This window comes from Malaclemys terrapin, chromosome 3 (genome assembly GCF_027887155.1).
Source record: "Malaclemys terrapin pileata isolate rMalTer1 chromosome 3, rMalTer1.hap1, whole genome shotgun sequence".
NCBI lineage: Eukaryota > Metazoa > Chordata > Testudines > Emydidae > Malaclemys > Malaclemys terrapin.
In genome coordinates this window covers 105,921,973-105,940,787 of record NC_071507.1, presented here as the reverse complement: position 1 = coordinate 105,940,787, position 18,815 = coordinate 105,921,973, and the positions used below count along the sequence as shown (strand labels likewise).

The following is an 18,815-nucleotide window of genomic DNA, read 5'->3' as shown; positions in this document are numbered from 1 at the left end:
GTCAGGAAAATACAAGGGAAGATTGCAGCTACTGAATTTATCTATCATCTGAGGTAAAATTGGCAAATTCCTAAGATTAAACACTATACGCCTTAATCAGGAAAGCCCACTCAAGTAAACAGGATGGAATGGGTGTAAATGAAAAGAGTTTTGGACAATATTTCTGTGTCAACACTGTTATAAAAATTAATGGCCTAAAACCTGGCTATCCTCTCAGGCTCCCAGGGCAGTATGTCTATAACATAAGGAAAGGAAGATTTACAGGGCAATTCCAGAAAATGAAAGGATACTGAGCAGTATAAATGTATAGAGCAGGGGTAGGCAACCTATGGCACGCATGCCAAAGATGGCATGTGAGCTGATTTTCAGTGGCACTCACACTACCCAGGTCCTGGCCACCGGTCTGGGGGGCTCTGCATTTTAATTTAATTTTAAATGAAGCTTTTTAAAACATTTTAAAAACCTTATTTACTTTACATACAACAATAGTTTAGTTATATATTATACACTTATAGAAAGATACCTTCTGAAAACGTTAAAATGTATTACTGGCACGCGAACCTTAAATTAGAATGAATAAATGAAGACTCGACACACCACTTCTGAAAGGTTGCCGACCCCTGGTATAGAGCTTCAATGGCTGGCAACCACAGAGCCAGAATATCAGATGAACAGCGCATCTCCAGCACTCTCAATTCCTAGTCATTTCAATGGAAGTCAAAGGAAATCCATACCACAGGCCCTCATTTTGTAAGAAAACCTTCTGCAGCCTCCTCATCTTGTTTCTAGAACAATCTCATCAGATTTCCTTTCCCCAGTCAGGGAACTGATACTGCGCCCAAATACCCAGAAGAAAAACACAGTTCATTAAGCAAAATTTCCAGTCTGATTTACCCCTTTCACTGACAGTTCTCCGCTGTTACTTATCATCCATTTACATTCCAGTGATCAGGGCCGGCTCCAGGGTTTTGGCCGCAGCCAAACGAAAAAAAAAAAAAAAAAAGCTGCGATCGCGATCTGCGGCGGCAATTCGGCGGGAGGTCCTTCGCTCCGAGCAGGAGTGAGGGACCGTCCACCGAATTGCCGCCAAACAGCTGGACGTGCCGCCCCTCTCTGAAGTGGCTGCCCCAAGCACCTGCTTGGTAAGCTGGTGTCTGGAGCCAGCCCTGCCAGTGATGACAATGAAATGCAAGGATGCATTGGAAACATTCAGCAGTAAATCAAGCTGTTAATGAAATTTAAACATACTGCATAATGAATTTAGTATTGTAAAATTAACATATGATCATTTTATCTTGTTGCCCATACTAACTGTTGTCCACCTACCACATGTATTATTCACCTGCCAATGCCACCTGGCAAGTAAGTCTGCTCAAAGCTTTGTACTGAGTAACATTAGTTTGATCAGACCTGGTCAACCCATGCCTGTTAGGTCTGTGCTGATGTATGCACAGCAGCAGAGGACAATCTTTTACTCTGCAGCAGCAGATCCAGATCAACTGCTATTGCAGGGAGCCAGCAAGAGCCAACAGTCAGTGCAAGATGCTCTGTAATTGTATCATATCTTTCCTGTGAAAAGAGGGAGTGGAAGTCCCAGTCTCTGCACAGGAATATGCAGAGCAAGTGGATGGGAGTTGGGTGATTTTGAGTATGCATGTATGAGAGAGAGAGAGACAGACAGACAGACAGAGACACACACACACCTGATGCTTGCGATACCGTGTACATACTGCATGCAGTTTTTACAAGCAGGAGGACAACACTGCATGTGTTTAAACCAGTTCTGGGGAAGAAAACTAGAAGATAGGAAGAAGAAATTAGGGGGAAAGAGAGAAGAGAGAACAAAAACATGGTGGCAAAGAAAAGGGGGGGGCGTGAAAGAAAAATAGGAGAGACGGACAGGAAAACACTATTGAAGGGTAGAGAAAAGGTAAGGGGGTAAGCATGCTACCTAGCAACAGGTTTATGAAATGATGTATACAGTTTGCTGCTGGGAGTGCAAACATTCAGAATTGTAGTTCAACAGAGATGTGAAATAACTATAATGGGAAACACAGTAGGATAATATTAAATGATCCAGGCAGGAAACGGGACAGTATAAATAATATTAAGTGGGACAGAAATCCAAATTTAATTAAAATTAAAAAAACCTCCTACTTACATTATTCTTCTGGCAAATAATTTCCTGTAAAAATAAAAATGAATATTAAAAACAGAACTTGAACAACCTTTAGAAGATTTATGTGTTTAATACTGTTGGGCACCGATAAACATTTACAGAAGACCTGGAGGGTAGGTGTTATATTTTCATTCTGTCAAATTGCTGTAAATAATAAGCATCAGCTCTGCAGAGACATTAAGTATTTAGATCAGACGTGGGCAAACTATGGCCCGCGGGCCACATCCAGCCCGTGGGACCATCCTGCCCAGCCTCTGAGCTCCCAGCCGGGGAGCCTAGTTCCCGGCCCCTCCCCCGCAGCCATGCCGCCACGCGGGCCGCGCTCTGGCCCACCGCTCCCGCTGGGCAGCATGGAGCACAGCTGGCTCTGGCCGGGTGTCGTGGCTACGAGCTCCTGCTGATGGTAAGGGGGCTGGGAGTCCTGGGGGGCAGTCAGGGAAGAAGGGGCGGTTGGATGGGGAGGAGGTTCTGGGGCGGCGGAGATGTGGATAGGGGTCGGGAGGGCAGTCAGGGGACAGGGAGCAGGAGGGTTGGATAAGGGGGTGGGATCCCGGGGGGCAGTTAGGGGCAGGGGGTCCCAGGAGGGGGTGGTCAGGGGACGAGGAGCAGAGGGCATTTGGATAGGGAGTGGGAGTCCTGTGGGGCCTGTCAGGGGGCAGGGGTGTGGATGGGGTTGGGGCAGTCAGGGGACAGGGAGCAGGGGGTTGGAGAGGGGGCGGGGTCTCGGGAGGGGGTGGTCAGGGGACAAGGATCGGGGGGTTGGATGGGTTGGAGGTTCTGAGGGGGGGCAGTCAGGGGGCAGGAAGTGGGAGGGGGCAGGGGCCAGGCTGTTTGGGGAGGCACAGCCTTCCCTACCTGGCCCTCCATACAGTTGTGCAACCCCGATGTGGCCCTTGGGCCAAAAAGTTTGCCCACCCCTGATTTAGATATTAACAGATCACTGGAACTGTGGATTTAGCTTACATTTTCTTCATCAAAGTGCACACTAGTCGTCCTTGTCCCTGCCCTAAGGATGAATGCCATGCTAATTTGTGAAACATTTATACTCAACAGGTATCATTTCTACACCGTCTGTAAAAGAGACTGTAAAACTAGCGTAAATGGTAGTTTAAATATTTTTACAATATTCCCAAACTGCACTAGTAGCATGAATAACTGAGAGCCAGTCCGACCACTTACTACTTGAGTGGTTTGAAATTTAATTTGTACTAATATGTCTCAGGCAAGAGGTGTGTGAAAAACTCCCAGGGTAAATTTGACGTTTTATAGTATTTTTAAAATATTGATCCTGGAGCAGACATGTTTTGACACGGTAACCCACTATGGGTTACATATTCAAGGCTTCTTCCTGCACACCCCATTGATAATCTGCTTGCAAAACCACGTTTGAACCCTGATCCTACTTCCATAGGAATTTTGTTATCGATTCCATAGGGTTACCATATTTTGTGCCTCCCAAAGGAGGACACTCCACAGGGGCCTGGCCCCGCCCCGCCCCCGCCCCAAAGTCACCGCCCCCTCCCCTGCTTCCCGCGAACATTTGAGTCGCGGGAAGCCTGAAGCAGGTAAGGGGGAGTGTGGGGGGAGGAGGCGCGGCCCAGGCTGGCCCCGGCCCTGGGGTGCCAGCCCCGGGCCCTGGGGTGCCAGCCCCGGGCCCGGCCGACCACCCCCGGCCCGCCCAGCACTGCGGTCCCCGGCCTGGCCCCTGGGCCCCCGGCCGAGCACCCCCGGCCCCCGGCCTGGCACCGCCGGTCCCCAGCCCGAGCCCCCGCACGGCCGGCCCGGCCCCCGAGCCCCCGCACGGCCGGCCCGGCCCCCGAGCCCCCGCACGGCCGGCCCGACATGTCCTGATTTTCCCAGACATGTCCGGCTTTTTGGGCTTTCCCCCCGGACGGGGATTTGGAGCCCAAAAAGCCGGACATGTCTGGGAAAATCCGGACGTATGGTAACCCTAGATTCCAGAGGAAGCAGAATTAGCAAATGGCTATTCAGTGTAGCAGTCCACACATGCTTCACTGGGTAGCACTGAGCTTATTCATCTCCACACTAAAAATGGAGGGGGTGTCAAACCAATGGTCTTTACTTCTCAGGCTGCACATATAAAACAATTATACAGCAGCCATGTTTAGTGCTGTAGGGATTCGCCTCAGGCAGTTACTTCCAATGGGGTCTGAAGTCAGGGATGGACTGTACCTGCACATATAGTCCACTACTTTACAGCTGTCAACTTGTCAGTTTATCCCCACCTGCCCTACAGCAGGATTTTATTTACTGTTTTTTGTTGATGCTTGTTTGAGCTGCAAGTTGCAGGCTGCTTTCCCAACATCTGGGTAATTATTTTTAAAATGGTACTGAATTCCTTCTCCCATACCCAAAATTTAAATTAAAAAAAATCCCAAATTTAAAAATATGGGGAAAAAGAGGCAAGAAAACCATAATTACACAAAACCATGTGCTCATACATCACCGCTCTTCTAACAGCTGACTGGTGAAAATGCAAGGGGGGGACGCATCTTATTGCATAGGAATCCCTCCGGAGCCACATACACACTTCCATAGCTGTTTTCCAGACCAGGAACCAAAGTAGCTAGGGAGGGGGGCTTTCCACTGTGAACAGGATTTCTCCTGCACACCACAGGAAGCCCTGCTTTTTGTTTTTAAAAATAAATAAATAAAAATCAGTACCAAGTCCTATCTAGCCAACTTAAGAAACATAAGGGCTTGTCTACAGAATGCATTAGTCCACACCAGAGGGATGTAAATTATAGTGGGCACTAGTGTGTCACAGGCGAACTGACCCATGTGGACCCTGCTGGCATTCACTGAAATCTCACTAGTGCATGTTAACATAGTACTGTTTGAAACGGCCTTATAACAACATGCACTAGGGAGATTTAGTGCATGCCAGCAGGGATCACATGGGCCATTTAGTGTGCAACACACTAGTGCGCACTAGAATTTACACCCCACTGGTGTGGGCTAATGCACTATGTAGAGAAGCCCTAGCAGTACAAATAAACCTAGAGTAAATCATTAATCATTAAGTACTGTTACAAAACTTCAATAGGTTACCCAGTAGTGAAGCCAGGTTTGGAGCAGTGGTGGAGCTGGGGGGAGGGCAATGGGCCATTGGTGGTGGCACCTTCATTTATACTTATTGGCTTGAAATGCACCAAACATATACCTAAAGACTCCCACCATCATTAGTTCCGCCACTGAGGTTATCGATTAGCAGGAGGTTTTGTAACTGTGTAAGGGCCTAAACCAGAGCCTACTGAAGTCAATGCAAAGATTCGGAGAGAGGAACCATAACAGAACCTGATCTAAAATAGCTAAGAGATTTGTTGTACTCTTGCTAACGCCTATTAAGGGGAATCTTTCCATTAATTATAATGGGCTTTGGATCAGGCCCACTGAGGGAGGAATTTGGACACCTGTGGCCTAGTCCTAGGCATGCTGAGCTCCTGCTGATTTTAATGAGTCCTGCACATGGAGAATTGTGGGATCAGGCCCTTAAAACTATGAAGGGTGGAGTTTTCAAAAGTGTCCAATTCCTACAGAGAGTCAATAGTTCGGCATCTGACTCCTTGCAGTGCTTTCGAAATTCCCATCCTTATGATTACTTATGCAGTACAATGGACAATGAGGCCACAGTAAAAGGAGTAATAGAATTGAATTCAAATAGCTATTTTGTCATCAGATTTTTATTTTGAGGGCACAGACCAATACACTCTTGTGTTGGAAAGAGAAAGAAAGAAACTTACATGAAAGAGGCTGCTCCTAAGCAGAGCCTTCCTCAGCAGTATACTCTGAACTTGCATAGTAGACAAATATTTCTCACTATTTATAAACTGAGAATTATATTTTAATTTAAATAAAACTTGTAATTAAAATGGGTATTTATGAAACTTTCTGGTAGCCACAAAAATTGTCAGTAAGTGACAGGTTATAAACACAGACTTCTCAGTGACAAGTCATTTTCTGGGTAGTTTTAACAGTGATTTTGACAATCAGAAGAACACTATGCTCAAACAGAAAGTATACCAATAAGGTAGCTCTTATGTTTAATAATAAAGCAGGCTAGAAATTAGCTTAAAGAGGGATGTGCTGTCCAGTGGATTAACACAAGAAGAAAATTCAAAATGGTAGTTTTATTCACTGTGCAGCTCCCGCCCCGGGACACGGACTCAGTGGTGAGGCTGCACCCAACCCTGACACAGTGCAGGGGCCGGGTCTGCCCCAGCAACACCCCAGGGCCCTGCTCCTCCGTTCCAGGTGCACCAGGTTTGGGCAGTCAGGCTCAGCAAGGCAGAATTCAAGCGTGGAGGGGCTTAGTGTGGGGGGATCCAGGTGTGGGTTAAGAGGGTTCTGTGTGGGGCAATCTGGGTGCAGGTGGCTCAGTGGGGGATCTGAGCGCGGGGGATCTGGAAGCAAAGGGGCTTGTTGGGGGGTTCTGGGTGCAATGGTAATGGGACTCTGCAGGGGGGTCCAGATGAAGGTGGTTGGGGCTAAGTGGGGGGGTCTGGGTGTGAGGGGGATAGAGCTCTGCAGGGAGGTCCAGGGGGGTCAGTGGGGAGGTCCAGATGTTGGGGGAGTGAGGCAGGGATCCAGGTGCAGCTGGTTTTGGCTTGGTAGTGTGAGGATCCAGGTGGAGGTGGCTGGTTGGGGTTGTCCATGTACAGGGAGGGTTCTGGGTGGTGGGGAGGGGTGAGGTTCAGCGGGAAGGTCTGGGTATGAGGGGGTCTGGATGCACGGGGGTTGGGCGGATGGGGGAGCAGCTCCCTGTACAGTGCTCTCTCCTCCTGCAGCTGAGGAGCGATGGGTGCAGGAAGTGCGGCGGGGGGAATAGAGGGTGTTGCAGAGCTTCTTACAGCTAGGGGTGGGTCTGACATGGCCCCGTATGCCATGCAGGGGAAGAGGAAATCCTATCCTCCCCAGCCCAACCGGGACTAGCAGCTGAGCCCAGCACAGGGGAGGAGCCACCAACTGGGTCTTCCCCAATCCTGTCCCCTGCCCCACAGTGATTTACTTCTCTGCGGGCTGCCCTGGACACCTAAAACATACTGTTGGAGAGGATCACATGACCGCTCTTGTGGCTTCCCTTTGCTTCCCCATCATAAAGTCACTTTTCTGCAGGAAAGCAAAGAAATCTGCGGGGAACATAAATTCTGCGCATGTGCAGTGGCGCAGAATTCCCCCAGGAGTGTAATTTCTACAACTGGACAGGAGCAACTTCCCCCCCCCGCAATCAGGACTGAGCAGAAGGAGGCTCTTCCAGAGCCAGTCTCACTCTCCAACCACACCACACCCCTCCTCTCTTGCTTATGCATCAGGATACGAAGCTGGAGCACAGGGGAGCCATCAGAAATGTGCATACGGTGTAGAAATGTGAACAGGTTGTACACCTGTAAGTCAGCTCTGTCATGGACTGTTAAGAACTATCCACTAGCAAAACTGTCCACTAACAACAGTGTAACCCAGCGTGCCCTGTCTACATAGAATAGGAATCTGTTAGGGCTCTCAGCTCAAACACTTGTTTTTTAGCTGAAACCATATAGACTCATGACTTCAGCTGTAGAAGTTCCTGGGCTCAATCTCCAGTGCAATCTCCAGCACTACAAATAAAGTGTTAGGTTTGTTTTTGATTTAACTGGATTTCCCTCAAGCTTTTACTTATTACTTGTATATCTTGCAAAGTTGCTAAAGAAAAACACTGCTGGTTGTTTGTGTTGCTGTTGTTGTTTTTTATTTGTTTGTTTTTTGACAAAAAGTAGGAAAACAATTCCTGCATTATATGGAGCATTTTCCTCTGACATCCTCTGTTGGAATTTTTGCTTTAGAGAGTGTGACAGAATGCTGAGAATCAGCAACTGAACCAACACTCTGGGTGCTGTTTAACCAATCAGGTCCCCGAGCAAGACCTGATTAACGAGAGGAGTTCCTGATTACATATTAGATTGGGGCTGGGTAGTTAATGAGCCCATTAACAAGGAGACTGGAGAAAAGAGCACAGGAAGGAAGTGCAAGTGGGGAGAAGCAGAAGAGCGAGAAAGGCTAATAGGGCCTGACAAAAGGGAAATTCTCCGGGAGGAGACATCTTTTCTCCCCCGACCTTTGGAGAAGGGGTAGTAAAACTAGAGGACATGGTAAATAGTGTGACTGCACTAGTAGGTAAAAGGTGCTGGAGCGAAATATTGTAAATAATGCACAATATCTACATGAAAGGCGGTCTCTGAGCCGTTTGTGCAAAGCAACGAAGATGGGAGCAGTGGGTCTCCCATCACATAGCGAAAACTATTAGTCCTTGACATGAAAGAGTAACAAATAGCAAGTAATTATGTCCAGTGCTACAAACTTCAGACATTATATCCAATCAGACTTCACTATGTCAGTCCACCACACAATGGTTTTCCACTACAAGTCTCAATTCTAGTTAATATGACATGCACTAAGAGGTCTCCAATGACTGTGCATGGCCTGGAAGTTTCCTCTCTTAACAAGGTCCATTGGAAGGAACCTTCCTTTGGTCACAGGGACCAAGTCCAGAGGTAAATCTGTACTGTTGTGATTTACTTTTTCATCTGGCTCAGCAGCATGCAAATTGCCCTATCTTAGACTTTCATAGGCCTGCTTACCAAGGTTTAATTTACACCCCCTTCCTAAGGGCCTCTTATTTGGGTCTGAGGCTTCTGCAAGCCTGCAAAGACAGGTACTAATCTAAATTTCCATTTTTAAATTAGACTTTGGGAAATTTTTAGAGATTCATTCCCTGCCCAAACAGCTCTGCATCAGGCTTATCGGTGATGTATCATGTGAAGTAATGGTAGTAATGCCTTTATTTTCTGTACATTGCATCTTTACATTTATAAGGACTTGTGTGGCGGCAGCTGTCATGTTGTTTCCAGACTTCCTAATACAGAGTGGACGCACTCACTGCACTCTCAAGGATATTTTACTTTTTTAATTGGCTGTTTTCCCTAATCTACAAGGCAAGTGCACACAGTTGCACTCTGCATTTGGCAAGATATAATATAGAAATCAGGATGTGCTTCATAGGTTCATAGACTTTAAGACCAGAAGGGACCACTGTGATCATCCAGTCTGACTTCCTGCAAAATACAGGCCTTATAGAACCTCACCCAGTAATCCCTGCATCAACCCGCTAATCTAGAGCATCTCTTTTAAAAAGGACATCCCAAGTTGATTTAATGACTCCAAGTGATGGAGAATCTACCACATTACTAGATAAAATTGCTCCATTGGTTAATTACCCTTACTGTTAAAAATCTGCTCTTTATTTTTAGTCTGAATTCATCTAGCTTTAGCTTCCAATCTTTGGATATTGTTATGCATTTTTCTACTAGATTAAAGAGTAACGGACTATTAGAAATCTCTTCCCCATATAGGTACTTGCAGACCATGACCAAGTCACCTCCTAATTTTTTCTTGGATAAACTAAACAGACTGACCTTCTTCAGCATGTCACTGTTTTCCGAACAAGTTTTCCAAACTTCTAATCATTCGTGTAGCTCTTTTCAGAACCCTTGAATGGTCTCTGCATTATCATTAGTAATCTGAGTCTATGTTTAGAGATATGCAAGTGTTAAACATTTTCTTGAGTTACCTTCAACGACTGCAGAGAGTCTGCATTTGTATCACAGTAGAGGATAATGTTGTTGGCCATACTGAAGCTCTCTCTGACTCCCAGGTGGTAGAATAAGGAAGGCTGACGGAAAGCGTCACTCATCTCCACCACTGCAATATCTGCAAAAAGCAACAACAGAATAACCGTAAGTAATACAGTTCCGAAAGGGGAGTACCTAAGCTCTTCTCCTCCACCAGTTGTTGTTTGACAGAGTCTGCATTTTAAAGACGGAAATAAAGAACAGGAGGGTTCCCCCTTTTTAGTTATCACAGCTGAATTTTCAGTACATAGCCAGCAGGAAGTGGTTTCTCTTTACAGCATTTTTTTTTTTTTTTAAAGAAAGCAGAACTTCATTTCACTAACTAGAAAAGGATAGAATGTCACTGAACAGGAGATAATGGAAAAGCTCATTTTGAGGCTTGCACAAGCACAGGATCTATTTGCCTATCCTATACATGATTTGTGATTGTGGAAAAACTAATGATATTTTAACTTGTACATTAAAATACTCAAAATGTATTTACTCTGGGAAAGATGTACAAAAAAATTGCACTGTATCAGTCTCATTGCATGATAAAAGATAAACCCACAATCTCTGCATTTGAAATTCTACAGAACAATCTACCTTTAAAATTCAGTGCAGAAGAAAGTAAAAGACAAGAGAGACAACGTGATATATATTTATTTTGATTTATATAAGAAGAGGGAGGAATCCCAAATCCCTAGGTACCCTGTAGCGGGGCAGCCTGGCTCCCAGGCGCCCCAGGAAGGGATGAGCCAGAACAGCCGCCAGAGTGGGCGGAGCCACTGCGGCCTGTCCCCGCCCCCCGGAAGTCAAGGGGCGGGACAGGAAGTATAAAGGCCAGGCCACAGCGCTCAGTAGCTAGCCAGCAGCTGGAGAGGACAGACGCTGGTACCCGAGCTCCTGCGGACCTGAGCCTGCCGAGAGCCCGGTACTCTGAGGAGGACTGGCCGAGCCTGCCGAGAGCCCGGTACCCTGAGGAGGACTGGCCGAGCCTGCCGAGAGCCCGGTATCCTGAGGAGCGGTCTGAGCTCCCCCCCGCTGAGGGCCCAGAGGGAGCGACAAACCCACCTGCTGCTCGGGGCCCGGAGGAGCCCATGATCTGCGACCCATCAGACGGAACTCAGGAGGAACAGGTACCCATGGAGGAGGAGATGGGAAGTGGCCCGGGGATAGCAGACCCCGAACCCATGTCAGTGTGTTGCGGTCAGGATCCCCACTGACTGCGCGGCAGACGGACTGCTGCGGATAGGGCCCCGGGCTGGAACACAGTGGAGTGGGTGGGCCTGTGTTCCCCCCTGCCACCCCGCGCCGGGTGGCAGTCTCTCCTCCTCCTTGTCCAAGGGGCCTGGGCCTCTGACAGACTATTTGTTGGCTACCCAGCCCCTGCTACAAGGCCTGGGCCACTGACTGACTATTGGTTTGCTGCCCCGCCCTGACCCAGGGCCGGAGCTGCTAATTGTGTGCTCAGCCCCTGCATAAGGGTCTGAGCTCTGAACTATCAATTGTGTGCTTAGCCCCTACCCAAAGGTCGGGGCCCTGTTATTCGCTTTGTAGCGGGGCGGCCTGGCTCCCAGGCGCCCCAGGAAGGGACGAGCCCCACCCCGGAACTACTACATACCCCAACACAAATTACAATGTAAACATAGACCTTGACTCAGCCAACAGGTCTGTGCATGCAGAACTCTGCTCATATGAACAAAGTAAAGCACATGTGTAAGTGCTTGTAGAATGGGGGCCACAGTCCTTCCAGGCACCTGTACACCCAAATCAAGCGCACACAAATAAATTAAGTGCCCAAGCTGATGCATCCCCAGGTTCACTTTTTCCAAACTTATAGCAATGCCATGACCAAACAAAAATCAACTACAAAATTCATTAATTGCAGCTCACATTTATGAGGATGTTTATTAAATCAAGTAGCTCTCTTCTCCTGCAATACCCTTGTGGAGTCAAAAAATGTACTACATTAAGAGAACTGATTCATCTCTGCTTCTCACGCACACACCATCTGTCTCTTGCACCCATCTAACTTCCTCCTCGAGTCAGCCAAAATATATGGATTTTAAAGAAAAAAAGAAAGTCAAATGGGTTATGTAAACTATTGGTTGTTATAAAGAATCTGCTTTCCTTTCAACCTCCACGATTACCTGGGAGAGGTTCTCTTTTAGAAGCTTCAGATGTTTTTTCTTTGAGTGAATGGGACTGAAAGCAATTCTCTATCCATTTACATTTTCTTTCAATTATAGTCTATTACAGCAAAGAAGAACAGAAATGTAATACCCAAATATTACCTCTTGCTCGCTCCCTCTCTTGCGCACGCAAATATGCACCATAACATTAAATGGGAAGGTGGGGGCGGGAAGAAGAGAGCAGGAGAGAGAGAGGGGAAAGTGTAACAAGAGCCGAATAAGTATTATGAGAATGCCACTGTACTTTATCTCTTTTTTTTTTAAATACGCATAATCACACAAAGTTACACTGCAGCAAGTTCTCCTTTTAAAGTATTTTTTTAACTATTGTTACCCATGTCTGCGAGTGTATGACAATTTCTTGCAATACCCTTGAAAAACTTTATTGCACTAAGTTAAGGATCTTTGGAATCTATTGTATTCAATGCAAAGGTTATGTATTATTCTGGGCCAGGATGATCAAAGGACTATACTGAACAATGTGTCAGACAAGAATGACCTTTTGGAACAAAACATCAAATGGAATTCCTGGGAAATATCACGGGGAAGGTGAATACAAAGGCCCTACATTGGTTCTTCAAAAAAACCAACCTTTTGAAGCTATGCCCTGAGGAGAGAACCACTGTCTGATTAGCTGTTCCCGAAGGGTGGAGGAAATCAAAGGCTTATAAAGAAATAGGCTGATCTGAGCAGTCTTTGTGCTAGTTCTGAGCTGAGGCTGTGAACTTGTCATCACAGAAAAACACATGGATGGGTTTGAAGGATTAACTGCTATCAGAGCCCCTGCTGGAGTTGGGGGTGAACTCTGGTAAGCTTTTCAGCATGCATGTAGTTTCTTTTATTGTTTTTAATGTTTTCTCTGTAATGCTTTCACCTAAAGAATACAAGAGGTTGCTTAGAAAGAGCTGTGTGTACCTTATAACTGCGGGCAATTACGCTGTGTATAACCTCTGGAGAGTAAGCAAAGCATAGCTGCTGACCGGTAGGCTGTCTGGCTTGCAGTGGAACTGTGCAGCATGGGAAAAAAACCTGGTAAGGAGGGTGAGACGTGCATCTCCATGCAAGAGAGGTGATGACTGGAAGCCAGAAGCCTAAAAGTGGGTGTCCTCGATGGACCACGGAGAGGAAATACAGGTGGAGTTGCTCTGAACTGTGACAACGTGAGTTTATCTTGAGCAATTTTAAGCTATGGTATACTTTTCTAGTAATGGTGCTAAGAGGGAAATTTGAGCAACTTTACATTATGTTTAACTCTTGAATTTTACAAGATGATTTTGAAACTCTTATGGAAAAAAGAGTAACAGAAATAATATAAAAGAAGAAGAAACAAAAATAATTTCAAGGCACGCAGGCTGAAACCAGACAAAAAATATGGAAGATATTTGAGATCATCCTTTGCGAGCACTGCTGAAATCTCATGTTCTCATTATCATGGGAAAACACAGTCTATAAGAACTCAGCCCATTAGAGATTAAACTCATCTTGCTTATCATTTTGCATAGCAGCAGTTGATGAGCGAAACAGATAGCATTTTATAAGCACGTTATCTCTGCCATCTGAGAGTATTATCATCTTCTAGCATCAACAAACCTCCCTCAGGAGAGAATCTATTTCCTGCAGCCCTTCAAGCAAGGAACAGAGAAAAGCCCCAACCTTTGGCAATGTTTTGCTGCAGGGGATCTAAAGCTTTTTCCTTGCACTGCCCCCACGCTGCTACCTCACTCTTGGTGTCACATGGCCAACTGCACTCCCGCTCAGTGTCTTCTTCCTGATACCCTAATTTGAGAGTAATACATAAACACCGAGAAAGCTGGGCCATTAGAAGGAGGTGCAGGTATAGGTGTGGGTGGGAGTGTAAATTTCACAAAATTTATGGCAGCATCCTCTTTTATCTATATCTATAGACTTACATAGCTCTCATCACCACAGTATAAGAGTGGCTCCCAAGTATTTAAAAATAGAAACAACCATCTCACTGGCTTTCTTCCTGACTAGCCTGTAGGAGAAATAGCTTGATTAGTTTATAGGTGTAGGTTTGGATTAGGGTATAGGTTTATAGGCTTGGATTATGTCTGTGTGTATGAGAGAGAGAGAGAATGTGTGTGTTGTGTGTGTGTGTGGAGAAATTATTGGGAGAAAGCTAGGCCAAAGAAATGACCTATGGATTTAGTTAGGAATAATGTGAGGCCTATGGTCAATCCCATCTCTTGCAGGAGTACTGTATGTCCGTATTCTAAATCCAGCTTCCCAGAAGTTCTGTCTCCTATTTTACAGGCTTCTGCAGTGTAGCTGTCACAGGAGGTCTTGGTTAAGAAGGGAATGGAGATCTCTCTAGTAGATGGAGCTAGTCCAGTAGTTTGAACTCCTGGATATCAGGATAGAAACCTTGAACTTTACTTTGAATTCAATAAGGAGTCAGCACATGGAGTGCAGAACAAGGGGATGCATTCACAGCAGTTTGTGTTGCTAAGCAGACAGACTGCTGTATTTTGTAGTGGATTTTTCAGGCTTCATTCCTAGATATAAACTGCAATAATCTTGCCAAGAGCTCACAAATAGGTGGATCGCTGGACGCTGGGACCAGATCTGCATCCAACGGGATAAGGAACAATCGTCTAATAGCAGGGACATACCCCCTGTCTTGTCTATCTTCTTCCACAGACATCAACAGAGCAAATTCCTCAAACCAGGAAGGGATCGGGGGTGAATCTAATGCTCAATTTCTAAATTCGTTATAAAGACCTTCTCATTTCTGTAGTGTGTGAACGGGGATTTTAAAAAGCAAGACTAATACTTGAAGGGCCAAATCTGATTCTATCGAACCTATGACAAAAATTTAGTTGGACCAGGATTTGATCTAGCCTACAGATTATATTGGTCATGATTATATAAAATGCCACAGAACCTCATTTGACATAGCTCTGTAACCGTGGTAGTCTGTTACTGCCATCAAAAGAAGAAATTAAGCCCTTTAATGTTCTGTTGCAGTAGGGGACCTGTTTGTCTTCCATTGACTGGAAAGTATTGCTTTACAAGTTATAAAGCAGCATTTCAGCAAAGGTTACTGTAATATTTACAGCTCTGCAGTGAAGTAAAACCGCCTTTCAGTCCATATATCAAAATATTCGCACTTCCCCTTTAAGGGGAGAGAAACCATAATATACGGGTGAAATTCACCTGTGGTATGAACAGAAGACTAAGTCTTCTCAACATCTAAGTCCTATAGAATCATAGAAGATTAGGGTTGGAAGAGACCTCAGGAGATCATCTAGCCCAACCCCCTGCTCAAAGCAGGACCAACCCCAACTAAATCATCCCAGCCATGGCTTTGTCAAGCCGGGCCTTAAAAATTCCACCACCTCCCTAGGTAACCCATTCCAGTGCTTCACCGCCCTCCTTGTGAAATAGATTTTCCTAATATCCAACCTAGACCTCCCCCACTGCAACTTGAGACCATTACTCCTTGTCCTGTCATCTGCCACCACTGAGAACAGCCTAGCTCCATCCTCGTTGGAACCCCCCTTCAAATAGTTGAAGGCTGCTATCAAATCCCCGCTCACTCTTCTCTTCTGCAGACTAAACAATCCCAGTTCCCTCAGCCTCCCCTCGTAAGTCATGTGCCCCAGGCCCCTAATCATTTTTGTTGCCCTCTGCTGGACTCTCTCCAATTTGTCCACATCCTTTCTGTATTGGGGGGCCCAAAACTGGATGCAATACTCCAGATGTGGCCTCACCAGTGCCGAATAGAGGGGAATAATCACTCCTGTGCTCTTGTTGGTGTCATGGCTGGCAAACCACTCAGGAGGTTTCTGCACATCCTGTGTACTGCAAAGGGAGAGAATCTGCTCTGGCCCCAAATAGGCTAGTGAACAGATTGAGTTTGGGGACAGGCATGGGTAACATGTGGGGGTGAAGAAAGTGCAGTGGAGGATGTGCACTGCAACCCCACAGTCTGCCAACTGGCTGTGGGGAAGAAGGGCAAATGCTATCCCTCGCACAAAGCCAGTCCAGTGGGGCTTTGTTCAAAAGGCTGAATTTCATTCTCTGGATAAAAAAAAATTGATCTGGCTACAGGTCACTGATAAAGGATAACCTTCTTTAAAAACCGGGAATGATACTAATCTTCTTTTGTAAAGCATTTTCAGATCAACAGGTAAAAGTGCCATGCAAAAGCTAAATATTATTGTTTGCTAGTTAGCAAAGTAAAAACAGGCACCAGTCAAAAGAGATGAAGTGGGGGGACAAGACTATCAGTGTTACTGGGCAAAAAATGCCTACACTATAAATACTATCAACTGAATAATTGTACCTTCAGAAGAGAAAGTTATTTACCTAATAGTAACTCGAGGTTCTTCAAGACGTGCAGTCTCTATCTGTATTCCATTGTGGGTGAACTTGTGCTCCATGAGCCTGGAATCAAAGAATTCTTGCAAGCAGTGTCTGCTGGTCTGTATATGAGCCCTTGCTCTTCTTGTGCTTCTAAAAGAGGGTGTAAAGAGCAGAGCAGACTGACCATCTCTCCAATTCCTTCTCTTCTGCAAATCGAGGTATGAACTGAAGTAGAGGGGAAGGAGGGCAGGTAGTGAAATATAGATAGGGATCACACATCTCAAAGAACCTCCAGTTACTATAAAGGTAAGTAACTTTCTCCTCTTCTTTGAGTGCTGGTCCCTATGTGCATTCTACTGTGGGTGACTAACACGCAGTACTCAAGTAGGAGGAGGGAACGAGGATACAGATGGCAAAGCTGTTTGAAGAACCAAAGGATGCATCAGAAAAGGAGTCTCCGACCAGAGTATAACGTCTTGAAAAACGTGTGGCTCAAACTCTATGTAGCTGCCCTGCAAAATGTCAAGCAGGGGCACTTCTTGAAGCAATGCCACTGAGGCCACTTGTGCCACTGTAGAGTGCGTCCTTACCCCATGAAGGGAAGGATGTTGTAACAACTGGTAGCCGTGTAGGATACAGCCGGAGATCCATTTAAAGATCTTCTAGGAGGATACAGCTCAACCTCAGACTCGTTCTGCAGTGGCAAGCAACAGTCTAGGTGATTTTCTGATTGAACAAGAGAATGAAGTCTCCTCTCCTCCTCAGATGCATGGGGTTTCAGAAAAAAAACACAGAAATCAATTGCCTGGTTTATGTGAAATTCTGAAACTACCTTAGGGGTGAATTTTGGATATAGTAATAACAAGACTTTGTCCTTATGGACTATGGTGTATGGCATATCTGCCACTAGGGCTCCAAGTTCACCTACCCTTCTGGCTGAGGTGATGGACAAAAGGAATTCAACTTTCATTAACAGGTGAGACACAGAACATGTAGCTAGTGGTTTGAAGGGGGCTTAGTGAGTGCCAAAAGTACAAGGTTCAAGTCCCTGTGAGAATTTGGTTTCCTTACTAGCAAAAAGGTTCTGATTAGGCCTTTCAAGGATCTGCAAGTCAGCAGGGGAGTGAAAACTGAATAACCATCTGATTGCAGAGGACACACACACAGATTACTTCCAGGTGGACTCACCCAGAACTGAGGGAGACACCAGTTGTTTTGAGAGAGAAAATATTAAAAAATGAAGGGAATATCTGTTGACTCTGGAAATATGTGTTTCTGCTATGCCCAGATGAAGAAACACTTAAACTTGGCAAAGTCACATTTCCTGGTAGAATCTTTTCCGATATTAAGAATGGTTTGTAAGGCTTCAAAGCAGAAACATTTTAGGTTTGACACCCTTCCAAAAACCAAGTCCTGAGATGAAGTGCTTTAGGCTTGAGATACTTGATCCTGCCACTCTCCTGGGTCAAGAGATCGAGAAAGGACTGAATGGTGATTGGTGAATGAGATGACATTGGTAGTAGATCTGGGAACCAAAATTATCTGGGCCAATTGGGGTGATGAGGATGACTTTTGCCTTGCCCTCTTGAATTTCCCGTAGGACCCAAGGTAGGAAAGGCATAGCTAAGATAACCTGACCAAGGAAGGAGAGCATTGCCTAGGGATCCTCTGGAACAGTATATATTGCATTTCCTGTTTGTTTGGGATCCCGGCAAACAGATCCCAGATGATGGTTCCTCATTGAGCAAAAATACTGTTCACTTCTGAATTGTGCAATTCCCACTCGTGATTGATAGCAAAACGTCTGTTGAGGGTGTCTGCCAACACAGTATGAGTTCCTGGAAGGTAAGCTGCAGACAGGGTAATTAGATTCCTGATATACCAATTCCATAGGGTTTCTGCTTCTACCCACAGGGGGTGGATCTCATCCCTCTGTTTGTTGATGTAAAAGATGGTTGTCATGTAGTTTGACATTATGAGGACATGGTGAAATTGGATGAATGACCGAAAGGCTCTGCAAGCCTCTTGGACTGCCCAAAGTTCCAGAAGATTCATGTGCATCCTGGTCTCTTCAAGGCATCCAAGTGCTCTGTGCCATATGGCTGTCCATGTGGGCCCATAGCCTAAGAAGGAGGCATCTGTAATTATCATCTTGTCTGGTGAAGATAGGAAGGGAACACCCTCACGTAGTCAATAGGGATCTTTCCACCACATTAGTGATGACAATACCCTGGTGGGAATTGTTACCATGGTATTCATGCTGTGTTTGTTTGGTGAATACACTATTTGGAGCCACAACCGTAGGCAATGAAGGTGGCATCTGGTCAAGGAGATAACATAAGGGCATGAAGTCATGTACCCCAGGAGAAAAACAAGAGTCATGATTGGTGCACCAGAGTTGCACATAACCTGGTCTATCAGGTTGTTCCTGGAGTAAAACCTGTCCCC

General features: G+C 45.8%; 1 protein-coding gene across 1 annotated transcript in view; it reads right to left on the bottom strand.

The window, feature by feature from the left end:
• MAP3K5 (mitogen-activated protein kinase kinase kinase 5) overlaps positions 1-18,815 on the bottom strand; it is a 161,209-nt gene that overhangs the window by 93,761 nt on the left and 48,633 nt on the right. The window contains exons 2-3 of the mRNA XM_054023794.1: positions 9,804-9,943; positions 2,162-2,185 (exon numbers count right to left, since the gene is read on the bottom strand). Coding sequence (XP_053879769.1) covers positions 2,162-2,185; positions 9,804-9,943 — 164 coding nt within the window. The remainder of the gene's footprint in view (positions 1-2,161; positions 2,186-9,803; positions 9,944-18,815) is intronic.